Consider the following 14,340-nt stretch of genomic DNA (forward strand, 5'->3'; position numbering starts at 1 on the left):
TCTCTAGGTGTCTCTTCACGAGTCGATTCGTTGGATGGCCTGGGGAACCTAGACAAGGGCAAGCTATTCATAGAACCAGAGAGAGTGATGGTCACGACGGACGCCAGCCTATCGGGCTGGGGGGCTCACTGTTGGAACAGTTCTGCCCAGGGGCTTTGGTCGGTGGAGGTGTCACTCCATAGCATAAACTGGCTCGAACTGCGGGCTGTCTTTCTGGCCCTAAAAGCCTTCACGCCCTTGGTGAAGGGTAGGAACAGCTTAGTGTGTACAGACAGCATCTCAACCAAGGCACACATAAACAGGCAAGTGGGGACAAAGTCAAGATCTCTTTTCCTTCAGTCTGTGGAGTTGTTGGATTGGGCGGAGAACAACTTAATATCCATTCTGGGCCATCATGTAAACGGAATTTCCAATGTTCGGGCAGATTGGCTAAGTTGGCAGGAGATCCAGCCAGCAGAATGGGGCCTGCACCCTCAAATATTTTGGTGGCTGACAGAGCGGCTGGGGTGTCCCCAGATAGACTTGTTCGCATATCCTCAAAACGCTAAGATTCAGAGGTTTTACTCACGTTTTCAGACGTTGGGGGCAGAAGAGTCGGATGTGCTATCGGTGCCATGGCCTCCGTGTCTGCTGTATCCATTTCCTCCAGTGCCGCTGCTCTCCCATTGCCTCAGGAAGCTGCAGGGGTCACGGGTATCCCTGATATTGATTGCGCCTTTTTGGCCCAGAGGACCTTGGTTTTCCGAGATCGTCGACTTGACCATAGGTCATCCACTTAGATTGCCAGACCATCCAGATCTGCTGTGTCAAGGTCCGATTTACCATCCTTGTGTCTAGAAAGTGTTCAGCCAACAAGATTTACCAGTCGACTTGGTGTAGTTTTCTGAGTTGGGCAGCAAAGCGCTCCCTGCAGCTGGACAAGTGCAGGTTGAGGGAATTACTAGGTTTTCTTCAGGATGGCCTTGCGCTGGGTCTGAAACCCAACACGCTTAAACGCCAGGCAGCGTGCTTGATCCAGATGTTGTTTCCTCATCAGTGTTCGTTCACGGCACCCTCTTCTACGCAAGTTCTTGAGGGGGGCAGCTTTGTTGTCTCCACCGGTCTGCCATCGTTTTCCGTCATGTGATTTGCATATTGTGTTGCGGGGTCTGCAGTTTCCGCCATTTGAACCACTTTGATCTGTGTCATTGCAGATTTTGTCCTGGAAGGTGGCCTTTTTAGTAGCTGTAACATCGGCCAGGAGGGTTTCTGAATTGCAGGCTCTGTCAGTTAAGAGTAATTTGTGTATTTTCTCTAAGGACTCTGTGAGACTTATCCCGGATCCTTCGTTTATCCCTAAGGTAAAGTCTCAGTTTAATCGTGAGGCGGACATTTAATTACCTTCTTTTTGTCTGGATGCTCGTTACCCTGCAGAGAAGGAGTGGCACCGTCTGGATGTCAGGCGGACGTTGAAGATATATATTTACAGGATGCAGGTTTTTCATAAGTCAGATGCTCTTTTTGTGGCCTTTAAGGCTTCTAAGATGGGATGCAAGGTCTCTACAGCCGTTATCGCTTGATGGGTCTGTTCATGCATTACAGTGTTGTATGAAGCCCAGAAACTTCCGGTGCTTGGCCAGATTACGGCACACTCAACTACATCGGCAGCCACTTCTGCTGTGTTATCTTCACTGGTGTCCCTTGAAGAGATTTGCAAGGCAGCTACTTGGTCGTCGCCTTTTACATTTTCAAGGCATTACAAGTGGGATGAACATGAAGCTGCCAGAGTGGCATTTGGTCGGAGGGTCCTGCAACGGGTCCTTCCGGGTCAGTAGCTCCAGCTTGGGTATTTTCCCTCCCGTGGTTGGTGCTGTGGTATGTCCCAAGCTTGGGTGACCTCCTACACCAGCCGAGAAAGGTACATTGGTACTCACCGTGAAGGTGTCTTTTGGCTGCTGTAGAAGAGGTCACCCAAGGCCCGCCCAGGTTGTGTTAGGCTGGAGCTGATGATCTGGTTGTAGGGGGACAGTTATTCTGTCTTTCTCTGCATTATTGTTCGTATATTGTTGTATATTCTGTTATGTTCTGTGGTTTTCATTCTGTAGCTTGAGCTGTTTTAAGCACTGAGGAGATCCGCCCACATGCACTGGGTTAAGGATCTTCAAGTATGACTACTTCCTGCCTTTTGGAGCATGTGGGGGGATGTAATCCCCAAGCTTGGGTGACCTCTTCTACACAAGCCAGAAGACACCTTCACGGTGAGTACCAGTGTACCTTTCTGTGGTCATATCAGTAGTAAGTTTCCCACCCACCCCACTGCATGCAGAAGTACTTCCTGTCCAGTGCTGGAAAAACCTTGGATTGATAGTTAGACTTCCTGAGAGAATCACTCTACCAAAAAAGATCAAGGTCAATGCTGTTTCTAAATTGTTTCTGAATTAAATCTGAAAGAAATAGGAAAGCAAAGTCAGAACAGTTTCTGCTTGAATTATTTTCACTACCTTTAGTTTAAATTAAGGATTAGCAACTGGTGGCCCCTGGGCTAAACCCATGAAGAATATTGTCTGATCCCCTCCACAGTTGTCAACCTAGAGGCAAGAATAATGTATGCATGAACAATGTCATGTACATGGCTGTCAGTTACAGATGAGGACAGGGAGACTGGCAATCTTTAGTCTGGTAGATGTCCATTTAATCAAGAGTTAGAAATGATGAGTAAACAAAAACACAAATGACCTCCGTCTCAAACAACTTCTGATTACTCGACAGCTTTCAAGAACTTGCTAAAAGTTCCTTTTAGGGCCAAACTACATGTAACATTTTGAAGCATTATTTAATGCCCTGATGGGCTTAGTTTTATTTAGTGAATAGCAGCAAGATTGGGACTGTGGCAAGATAGGGGAGTTAAAGACCTCATCCACCATGGTCCAATCCCCAGGGGGCCAATCCAGTTGCTATTCACTAAAGAAAAGCCAATCAGGGCTAATCATGCTTTAAATGTTGCATGTAGTTTGGATCTCAGTTTCTTCTTTCCCATATCTGGTCCTTCACTTCTTTTTTTCTGCTTCTCTGTTTTTCTGCTTTTTTCTTTGTCTTCTCCAGTCTCTCTTCTCTGGCCCACCCTCCTCTAAACCATCCTCCAGTAAAACTAAGCAACCTTCATGTGACTTGGAAATCTTGGTTTGAATTCTATTTTCTGAGAAATTGCATTAGAAATGGCATTGAGAAGTTTGTGTATTACTACTTCTCGCACACTGCAGAGATAAAACACGAGAACTAACCTTTTTGGATCCTTTGTGTAACAGAAAAACACTAGATCACTGCATGTTTTAGGCTCTACAGATGCAATCCCACTTTTGCAACCACTACCCACTCTTACACATTTTAGAAACTACATAAATGGCAGTCAATTTATTATTATTTTAGAAATATCAACTTTCCCTTTTTCCACTTTCACTTATGTGGAACAGTAATATAAAAGTTAAAAATAGGGTTGTTGCTTTTGCCAAAGATGAGCTGAAAAACAATCTGACATATCTTGGATTATAGGTAATAATGTATTTATCTGAAAATCTCTTATCTGGATCACAGGTGCTAGGTAGAGTGGGATAGAGTACTGGGGAAAAAAAAATCTGTATATGATATAGTTCTCTGAGTTATGTCTGTGTCTTACATAAGTGCCTTATCAAACTGTATTCCTAAGAAGGCTAGATTGTCTTGGAAACTTACCAAGAGGGCCTCCTTAGTGAGAAGATTTAGTAATGATGGATAAAATTTTCTGAGAGACCACTTGCCCATCAGTCCCAACCTCTCTCTACAGTTCAAGAGAATGTCAGGCACTCTTGACACAAGGGGTGATGCTGAAGCCCAACAGCTCAGGCCAGCATTTGAATGTTGTGGTTACCACAGAGCACTAGAATCTTTTGCAGTGCTGGGGCTTCCTGGCAGGTACTGGGCATTCCTTAGCAGACAAATGGGTGAAAGTTTGAAAACACTTCCTTTCTTGGATGAATCCTGTTGTCAAAGCCTGGGCTCTTCACTAGACTGGAGTCATCTGCAGTGAAAAATGAAATAACTACAGTACAATCTGAATTGCCTTTTCTTTCTTTCAGATGATCTATGTGGCTCGCAATGCAAAGGATGTTGCTGTCTCCTTTTACCACTTTGACTTAATGAACAAACTGCATCCAGATCCTGGCACTTGGGATGAGTACCTGGAGAAATATATGGTGGGTAGAGGTGAGTCTGACCACCCATTTACAATAGTAAGTGGTCTCAATTGTATGCAATAGAAAATCTATACTTATTTCAGAAAAAAATAAAGTTTGACTGCAACTCGATTATGTTAGGTGTTCCCTAGTAGAACAGCTACCCAGCTTAAATAAAGGTAGTCTTCTCTCTTGTTTAGTAAATGAGGAATACCTCTGGAGGAACATTGATGAATGGGAAGCTATGTATATGGATGATGTATTTACATCAGTTTAACAGTGGATGAAGACATTTAGATCAGCATCACTTTAGAGCAGTGATGCTGTTCTGGCAGTCTTTACAAGACTCGCAAAATCATGCAAGAATGCTCACAATCCCCTCTTCCTCCACCTGCTTTGCAAGGAAGTGTGTGTGTGTGTGTGTGTGTGTGGCGGGGAGCTTACCATTGCAAAGGGGGAAGAGGCAGATTCTGGACTGCTTTGTGATTTTTTGCAGCCAAGGATAATACCTGCTGCCAGTGTCCCCCATCCTAGGCTGCAAATGACAGGCAGCACCTAAGACTGCCAACTCTGATTGAAGTATTCCCAGATCCCCCTCCCCAATATTTTTTTTATCCCACATTAATATCAGTCAATTCAAATCTCCAGGAGCTTTCCCAGATGGGATCTGAAGGCTGCCCTGCTGCCTCCTGTCTCAGCCTCCTCTTCCATCGCCCTCTCGCCAGTGAGCCTGGCCAAACAGCTGCTTTCTCTTCTGCATGAGAGAGCAAGTAGCTGAACTCCTCAGCTTGCCAGTGAGGTGCAAGCAAGGGCAGACAGATTGGTTTCTTATTCACCCTCTTGTGCCTCACTGCCTCGCTGGTAAGTTTGCAAGCCAGGCAGGTTGGCTGCTTGCTCTCTCGCGCACTAGTGAAAGCAGCTGTTCTGTGGGGCTTGCTAGTGAGGTGAGAGGAGGCCGAGATGGGGCAGCCGTGGACAGGGCAGGAGAAGGTAGTGGCAGCCACTGCTGGGGAAGCTGATCAACTTGTTTTTATTTCTTTTGAGAGAAGAGGCAAGAGGCGGGGAAGGCAAATGGCAGCAGTGTGAGCAGCCCCAGCTTTACTCCAATTTCTGCTCAGTATGGCTTCTATGCTTTTCAAGGCATTTTATCTGACTCATCCTATTGGAACTTCGGGCACTTCCTGTTGCAATAAAGCCCCCCTCCCCTCATTCTGGGAAACCTCCAGGATTGCTTTCAATAGTCGCTGGAGACTGATGCCAATTTGTGGAAACTCCAGGCCAATTCTGGAGAGCTGACAACCCTAGCAGCACCATGCATCCTGGGAAAGACTTTCTTTGGCTACACAGTACTTATTTGCAACCCCAATTAGTGGGCTGCACACTTGAAAATTGCTGCTGGGGGCAAAAGTCTATATCCCCACATGGAACTCTTGGTGGGTGGGCTTTAGCCTTCCTCTAGCAGCATGCACCCCATCAAAGCGGCCTGTTTGTAAAGCAATGGAGATCTGGAGTGCTTTGCATACATTATCTTAGTAATCGTTACAACCATTCTGTAAGATAATTGAACTATGATTCCCATATTTCTGATGGGGAGCTGAGAAGCGCCTGGCTTGCCTAAATCCACTCAGTGAGTTTGTGACTGAGATGAAATTTGAACTGGGGACATTGCAGCTCACACCCTTAGCCATTCAACCCTTGTGCTACTAAAAGATGTAACATATATCATCTTCCACTTTACAGTGGCTGACATTCTGCACAGCAGAAGGTCAGTGTTTGAGACCCACTGGGATTGTTACACAACTTGAAAGGCAGTCCTGACTGTAGCATGATAGGACAGCTGTGGAATGACTTAAAACAGCTTCTGGGCAGTCATGCAGTGCTCCTTCCATTGTTTTCATTGTGATGTTGCTACACAGTCGGGATTGCTTTTCAAGTTGCAGAGCAGTCCCTAAGGCCTGCTGCGTGGAATGTCGGCCAACATCTGCTTGTCTCGTCTCTTTCTCCAAGTCTAGTAGCTTTTGGCTCCTGGTACGACCATGTGAAAAGCTGGTGGGATAAGAGGAATGACCACTGCATCTTATACCTGTTTTATGAGGACATGAAAGAGGTAAGAGGGAAAAGGCATGTCCCTGTGGTCATTCTATGTGTGAAGCGAAAAAAGCAACACATTATAGGTGTTATATGGTGTGACGAGTTATATATGGCTTTTTTCCCTGGCATGTCCTAAGAATGACCTTACTGAATCAGTCAAAGGGCCCATTTAATCTTCTGCAACAAGGATAATGGTGTCCCCCACCCCCCGGTGCGGTGTTACAGAGAAGAAACTTTGCTGAAAAAGGAAACCCCATTGCCTCATTGAATATCTGAAGGCCATCAGTTGTGCTGGGCAAAACAACACTGATACCATTTTAATACACTTTCCATAGGATCCGAAGCGTGAGATTAAGAAAGTCATACATTTCTTGAAAAAGGACTTAGCAGAATCGGTTGTGGATAAGATTGTCTATAGCACTTCTTTTGACATGATGAAGGATAACCCTGCCACAAACTACAGGATGGCTCCAGCTACTGTGATGGATCATAGTGTCTCCCCATTCATGCGCAAGGGTAATGATTTGTGTGATCCTCTCTGACCATCATTCCTTAGTCTTTCATTGGACCATTAACCAGTTGAAGAATTTTAAATCATTAATCATCTTCCATTAACTGATTTACTTATTTCTTTTCCCCATTTTAACCCAGCTTTCTCAATAGTCCCAAGGTGGCTAACATAAAACCTTAAAATCATAATTAAAATTCACAAAACACACACAATAAAACCAAAGGACAATGACATATCAAATGTAGCATGTATAATATCAACTACAAAGGCTTCCTCCATTCAGCTATTAAGAGCCTTGTAGAAGTGGTAGGTTTTTAAAATCTTCTTGAAGGATGACGGAAGGAACATCATGAAAAACCTGTGGTAGGGAGTTCCAAAGCCTGGGGTCCACACCTAAACAGGTGCTGTCCCAAATCCACACCTGCTGAACCTCCTGCCCCCAAAACCAGTTCAGGACACCCAGCGAGTCCCTGGGATCAGAAGACACTGCAAGATAAAACTGGGTGTCATCCACATATTGGTGACACTTCAGTCCCAATCCTCTGATGAACTTATGCAGCGGATTCATGCAAGTAATACATTTTCATAGTAGTAAAACCTCATTATAAGTGCCCTTTAACTCACTGGCCAAATTCAGACATAATTCCAAACCGCAGGTAAGTACACCCAAGGTTGGCATTTCTTACTGTCCAAATGTTGGAGATCTTCCCAATCATGGTTTCATTAGTGCCTCAATCTCGATTTTAACTCTGTTTCAAGTTGGTGAGATTTCTGCAACAACAGATCTGCTAGCCTAGGGTTTGTGCTGAAGCTCCTCCTGCGGCCATAGAGAGGAAGGCTCACAGCAGCTCAGAAATGCATTGGCTCTAGGCAACCCTCAGCTCTCGCTCCACATTTTGTTGTCTAGCAACTTGTTGCCTCAGCCCTCCCTTTCCTGCCTAGAAACATAGCATGCTTCTAGTATGCCACAATCCTAAATTTTCCTGATTTAAAGATATATAAAGAGAAATGGGCATAAGGGCATAAGGGCACAGAGGAGTGTGGGTTATGGGGCACCTAAAAGTTAAGAGCCCTCCCCCCCCAACACAACAATCCCCCAGGATCCTTGTAAGGCAGCACAGAGCCTGGGCCCTGTGGTCCCATGGTGCTCAGATTTGCCTCAGTTTTTTTTGGCAAATGGCCACATTTTCTCTCTTGCATTTTGTATGCCCTTGCGGTTTCCAGCTTCATATACAGGATAAACAGTTTTAGTCTTGGAGTGGAGCCATGTCATGGTTGGGAGGAAAGGGTTAATTTGTCTTTCCCCTGCCGGATGACAAGAAGCCACAAGGGAATCCGAGCGTGATGTGCATGCTCCCTGATCACATTGTAGCTAGCGGTTCTTTGTGGATAAAATATCTTGTATTCAGGCTGACTTAGACCTCACAATTACTACAGTGTCTGATGCGGAGGTGTCCAGCAACTTATCTTTCAGGAAACTTCCGTTTCCTCACCTGTCTCCAACCTTCCTTGGTTGGGCAAGGCAGTTGAGAGGGTGGTGGCCTCTCGGCTCCAGACAATCTGGGAGGTAACTGATTATCTAGACCCATTTCAAACTGGTGGGCTATGGGATAGAAACTACCTTGGTTGGTCTGATAGATGATCTCAAAGTAGGGATTGACAGAGAGAATGTGACTCTTTTGGTCCTTTTGAATGTCTCGGCAGTTTTTGATACTGTTGACCACAGTATCCTTCTGGAGTATCTGATGGCATTGGGAGGCACTGTTTGTGGTGGTTCACTTCTACCCCTCGGGCAGATTCCAGACTTTTATATGGTGTCCCCCAGGGCTCCATGTTGTCTCCAATGCTGTTTAACATCAACATGAAAACACTGAGAGAGATCATCAGGAGATTTGGTGCAGGGTGTTATCAGTATGTTGATGACACCCAAATCTATTTCTCCATGTCAACATCATCAGAAGGCATAACCATCCTAAATGCCTGCCTGGAGGCGGTAATGGGCTGGATGAGGGATAACAAACCGAGACTTAATCCAGATAAGATGGAAGCACTTATTGTGCGGGGATGGAATTCAGGAGAAGATTTTGATCTGCTGGTTCTGGATGGGGTGACACTTCTTCCAGAAGGAACAGGTATGCAGTCTGGCTGTGCTTCTGGATCTGAACCTCTCCCTGGTGTCCCAGGTTGAGGCAGTGGCCGGAGGGGCTTTCTTTCAGCTTCAGCTGATACACTAGCAGCATTCATTGCTTGAGATAAATGACTTCAGAACAGTGGTGCATATGCTGGTAACCTGGAGACTTGACTACTGCAATGCAGTCTGTGTGAGTCTGCCTCTGTACAGAGTCCAGAAACTGCAGTTGTTATGGATTGTGGCAGCCAGGTTGGTCTTTGGGTCATCATGGAGAGACACTCCTATACTCAAAGAGCTACACTGTCTGCCAGTAAGTTTCCGGGTAAAATACAAGGTGCTATAAAGCCCTAAATAGCTTAGGCCCTGGGTATTTAAGAGAATGAGGAGATTCTCACGATCCACTAAAAGCGGACTAAGGGAGCCTAGCCCACTTTTAGTGGATCATGTGCTGCCACAGGAGCCGTGCGACTCCCGGCAGAAAACCCCACTAATTCCCCCTCCCCTTAGCCGTGGTTAAGGGAGTGAGCACTCCGCTAACCCGGGGTTTTTTATCATGAGTTGGCGCGGCTCCATACCATGGCCATTCATGAGAAGACCCCTGGCGGGGAGGCTAAATGCAGCCTCCCGGCTCGGGGGTCTCTCCAGCATGCCCTGCGTGCTAGTGCAGGGCATGCTGGAGCTTCCAGGGGGCACACAGCCCCCGAACTCCTCAGCCCCTGCCGGCTCTGTAACCACCTCAACGTCTTCTTCACCGTGAGCCCCACTGCCCACTGAGATAATCCAAAAAGATTCAACTGCAGTTCCAACTTGTCTGGTGGCTATGCAGAGATGGGCCTTCTCTGTTGCTCCCCTGAAACTCTGGAATGCTCTCCCTGACAACATTTTAAAAGTACCTAAAGCCTCCCCATCCCTGACAACATTTTAAAAGTCCCTAAAGATTAGTTTATTTTACTCAAGCTTTAAAATTTGACTGTGGTTTTTAATTGTTTTTAGGTTTTTGTTTTAATTTTATGTTGTTGTAAACTGCCCAGAGATGGAAGTTTGGGGCAGGCTACAAATTTTAGAGAAAAAATATGGTTGCTGGGTGAGTGATGCGCTAACACTGTGCCCACAGTCGGGCAGTGCAAGCAGTGCTGCAAATGTTGGGATTGAGCCTGGAATGACTAGGAAGAGGGAGGGATGAATATAGCCAGTAGGCAGAGGAAACCAAACTTCACTTACTGGCTCATGTATGGTGCAATTCTCAACTTCAGCACTTAACCTCAGGTATGCTTACCCATGGTTTGGCGTTATGTCTGAATTCAGCAACTTTTAGGACAGGCCATCTTTAATTCTGCTTCCATTCTCTGTTACAGTAACACTCCTGAACCAAAATGGCATCAAGATGTAAATGAGTCAGCTCTTTCCTCGCAGCCTGGTTAAAGCTGACTACCACCAGTTAAAATTGGTTTTTACTAATTAATAAACAAAATCTTTATTTAATTTGCCAATTACACCTTAGAGCCCCACTTTTATTTTTTGCACCGTTCATCCTCTGTCTTCCAGATATCCCTACTAGGATCTGATCTACACTCTTGTCTTTTAGGGATTGCTGGTGACTGGAAGAATCACTTTACTGTAGCTCAGAATGAAAAATTTGATGAAGATTATAAGAGGAAAATGGCAGACACGACATTGTCATTCCGAACAGAGATTTGAAACTTCTTTTAGTTCCCAGTTTTATCATCAGAGTTGACGCTCTGCAGTTCACAGAATTTGTCATTTGGTAGAGAATTTTGATTCCTGCAGATCTTGGATTTTAATTAAAGAGAATTATGTGTTACACTTTTGGAGAAATGTGCACATGGTGCCTGGAAAAGTCTTCAATGCTGAGGGGCCAGATCTTTTATGCATTGTGTGGGCAGTCTCTGTTTCCTTTCACATGGGCTCTGCTCACGTTTCTCTGTCCTTCTCCTGTGCCTTACTTTTCCAGTGTTTCCGTTCTGCAACAATGCTACTTCTTAAGAGCAAAAGCCCTTACTACTCTGAAAAAAAGATGACTTGAGTTATGCAACAAGAGAATTCAAACATATTATGCAAATTAACACAATACAGTAAATAATTATTTTAACTGTCAAATGTGTGTGTTATCATGTGTTGTGCCTAATATTCAATGCTTCCCCTGTGCCCCCCTCCCCCCCAAAATTACATATGTTTCATCTGTCTTTATTTACCAGGGACGGCCACTGTTTTTTGGTACCTGCCCCTGGTCAATAAGTGTTCCTATTTTTGCCTTTTAAAGATGTTGTTAGTGTGACTTGCTGGAGCTGTCAATCCTGAATCCTCATGATTTTTGGGAATCATTTCTTCCCCAAATCCCTAGAATTTAAATCTTGGAGTGTGGGGTGGCTACATCTTGTCTCTAAGCATGCATGGATATAAAAATGTGCACAGAATAACCCCAAAGGAGCACAGCCTTCCATCTCACACACTGCAGCTGTGGAGGTATATTTGGAACTGTTGATAATGTATTGTAGGCCAGTGATATGTTCCCAGTATATCTTTAGCCCAAATAAAAATCACCATCTTGCCTTTCAAATCAGTAGAGGAAAGGGCTATTGTAGAGTAAACAAAAAGAGCAGGCAGAGTAATGCTTTCAGCAATGGGTAATAGTGGTGGTGTGCTTATGTACTGATCCTTTTACAAGTGTGTCCCTGTTTTCATCTGCAGAATATTGAAGGGTGTGTACTTAGGTTCAATCTACAGACTGTGCTCAGCCAGTCATATGCATGTTTAGTCATAAATGCAGAGCTTCCCTCTTTTCTCTTGCTGTGCGTTACCTCACAGTGAAACAGACACAAACTGTGTCCAGTCTCATTTTCCTCTCGGCATTCTCAGTCTATCAACCTTGTCCAGCCCACATATGTATGACCTGGAACTACTAACACATGTCATTCTTCCTAACCCAAAGGAAAGCATATAGGCGTAACCCAGCCCCTGCTACTTATTCAGGGCAGCTAATCCCTCTTGGGGTTGAACTTTCCTGCTCACCTGGATAAGGTTGGGGAGAACTAACTAACAGAATATTTATGAGCTGAAACATTAACCAAAACAAAGTGAAGAGACCCAAATTCAGATCCCTGTTCAGCCATGAAACCTAATAGTGCAGCGGGCAAGTAACATGCCTAGGGAGTAAGAGGTTGCTGGTTCGAATCCCCACTGGTATATTTCCCAGATTATGGGAAACGCCTATATCGGGCAGCAGCGATATAAGAAGATTTTGAGGCTCTCCACACAAGCAGTGTGGAAAGCCAAGGTGGGTTAAGTGGGGAGAGTGGGCTTAGCCCGCTTTCCCCGCACACAAGCAAGCAGGAAGCCATGGGCAGCTGGCTCTATCACGGAGCCAGCAGAGGCTGCAGGGATTGGGGGCCACCTGGCCCCTGGAAGTCCCGGGATGCCCCGTGTGAGTGTGCAGGGCATCCTGGGGAGTCCCCTGAGACTGGGAGGTTTGTTTCAGCCTCCTGGTGTGTGTGTGTGTGGGTCTTGTGAGTCACCGTGGTGCGAAGCTGTGCTGTGGCATCTCATGATTGGGTAAATGGGGTTAGCGGAGCGCGCGCTCTGCTAACCTCATTTAAGGGGAGGGGTATTCATGGAGGCTAGCTGCTGGGAGCCACGTGGCTCCTGTTAAAGCAGACAATCACCCCAAAGCAGGCTGGGCTTTTGGGCGATTGTGGGAATAGCCTCGCTGAAAGGCATCATCTTATACTGCGCAGGAGATGGCAGTGGTAAACCCCTCCTGTATTCTACCAAAGAAAACCACATGACTCCTGGCTCTGTGGGCGCCAGGAGTCGACACTGTCTCAATGGCACAACTTTACCTTAACTTTATTAAAAGGCTGTAGAATGCGTTTAGTGGTTTCACGATGTGGATGTTAAGGTAAGGTGCCTCCATAGACAATTTCAGTGCTTTTTGGTGCACTCGTGAATTTGTCAATGCCTTGACTCCTCTCTTACACTGAAGGTTTTTTGACCCTAGAATTTCCTTGTTGCTGTTGAAAAGGAAATTCAAAGTAGATATGTGAACTGACTTAATTTAATTCAGTTTAAACTACCTAGAGGTTTAAGCACTACCCTTTCAAGGAATATAATGATTTAAAACCAGTCTGTGCCCTTTTTTGGCTTCTTCATATTTGTTTTGAGGGGAGGAATTATGCAATCTCTGCTTTCTCTGCCTTGCTCTCTGATCTGTATGCAAAGCATTATGGTCCATTCCCAAAACAACATGCCACAAAACACTGGAAGGAACAGCAAGCTGCAAGACTGCACTAATTAGATTAGAAATTGGCATAAGAAGCCAGAAAGTTATTTTATGGCATATGGAACATAGGAAACTGCCATATACTGAGTCAGACCATTGGTCGGTCTAGCTCAGTATTGTCTTCACAGACTGGCAGCGGCTTCTCCAAGGTTGCAGGTAGGAATCTCTCTCAGCCCTATCTTGGAGAAACCAGGGAGGGAACTTGAAACCTTCTGCTCTTCCCAGAGTGGCTTCGTCCCCTGAGGGGAATATCTTGCAGTGCTCACACATCAAGTCTCCCATTCATATGCAACCAGGGCAGACTCTGCTTAGCTATGGGGACAAGTCATGCTTGCTACCACAAGACCAGCTCTCCTCTCCTAACTGTTGATGAAAGACTACACTCCATATGCATGGATTTCTGAGTCCAAACTACTTATCAAATAATTGCAGGAGTGGCTTTCCATGTGGGTGTAGCGTAAAGAAGGAATGGATTTTGTTGGAAGGTAAATAATTTAAAAATCCATTGGCTATGCAGAGAGCTAACCAGGTGTTTCTCTGGATTGTAGCCAGTATTTGTAATGTTAATATGTCCACTAGGGTTATGGTTCATTGGATTAAGGAAGTGATCTCTATTAAAAACATTGGTTGCCTGCTAGAATGGACACTAGGCTAAGTGGTGGGCACCCAATGCGGGCACAGAGGAACACACAGCTGTTCAGCAGGCATGGAATAGGGAGAGGGTGTCCCCATGCATCTTTGCTTCCAATGGTGTCCTCTAAATTACAGCTACAGCAGGCATCCTTGAAAAACCTGTGGTTTCTCAATTTATGTATGAATTTTTTGAAAAGACAAGCTGCCCTTGTACTTCAGAATGCATTTGTTCTCCACTTTTGCTGCTGGTCCCTGCTTTACCTGTGGCTTATATATATTTATTTTTACATGTATAGCCTGTGATCCCTCCAAGAAAGCCAGAGTGGTGCACATGGTTACATACATGCTCCCAACAGCCCTATGAAGAAGGTTATGCTGAGAGATAAGTAACTTCCCCAGAGTCACCCAATGAGTTTCATGGCTGAATGGGGATTTGAATTTTGATTTCCCCAGTCTAGTCCAGCATGTTAACCTCTGTACCAGTCCGGCT

At 45.2% G+C, this 14,340-nt stretch overlaps 1 protein-coding gene across 2 annotated transcripts in view; it reads left to right on the forward strand.

The window, feature by feature from the left end:
- The window catches only part of LOC128329935 (sulfotransferase 1B1-like), a 34,969-nt gene extending 23,931 nt beyond the window's left edge, over window positions 1–11,038 (forward strand). For both annotated transcript variants that reach the window (XM_053261879.1, XM_053261878.1), the window contains exons 5-8: window positions 4,092–4,218; window positions 6,200–6,294; window positions 6,614–6,794; window positions 10,506–11,038. In XM_053261879.1, coding sequence (XP_053117854.1) covers window positions 4,092–4,218; window positions 6,200–6,294; window positions 6,614–6,794; window positions 10,506–10,618 — 516 coding nt within the window. In that variant the 3' untranslated portion in view covers window positions 10,619–11,038. The remainder of the gene's footprint in view (window positions 1–4,091; window positions 4,219–6,199; window positions 6,295–6,613; window positions 6,795–10,505) is intronic.
- Window positions 11,039–14,340: the final 3,302 nt, after the last annotated feature.

Source organism: Hemicordylus capensis, chromosome 6 (assembly GCF_027244095.1).
Source record: "Hemicordylus capensis ecotype Gifberg chromosome 6, rHemCap1.1.pri, whole genome shotgun sequence".
In the NCBI taxonomy this organism is placed as follows: domain Eukaryota; kingdom Metazoa; phylum Chordata; class Lepidosauria; order Squamata; family Cordylidae; genus Hemicordylus; species Hemicordylus capensis.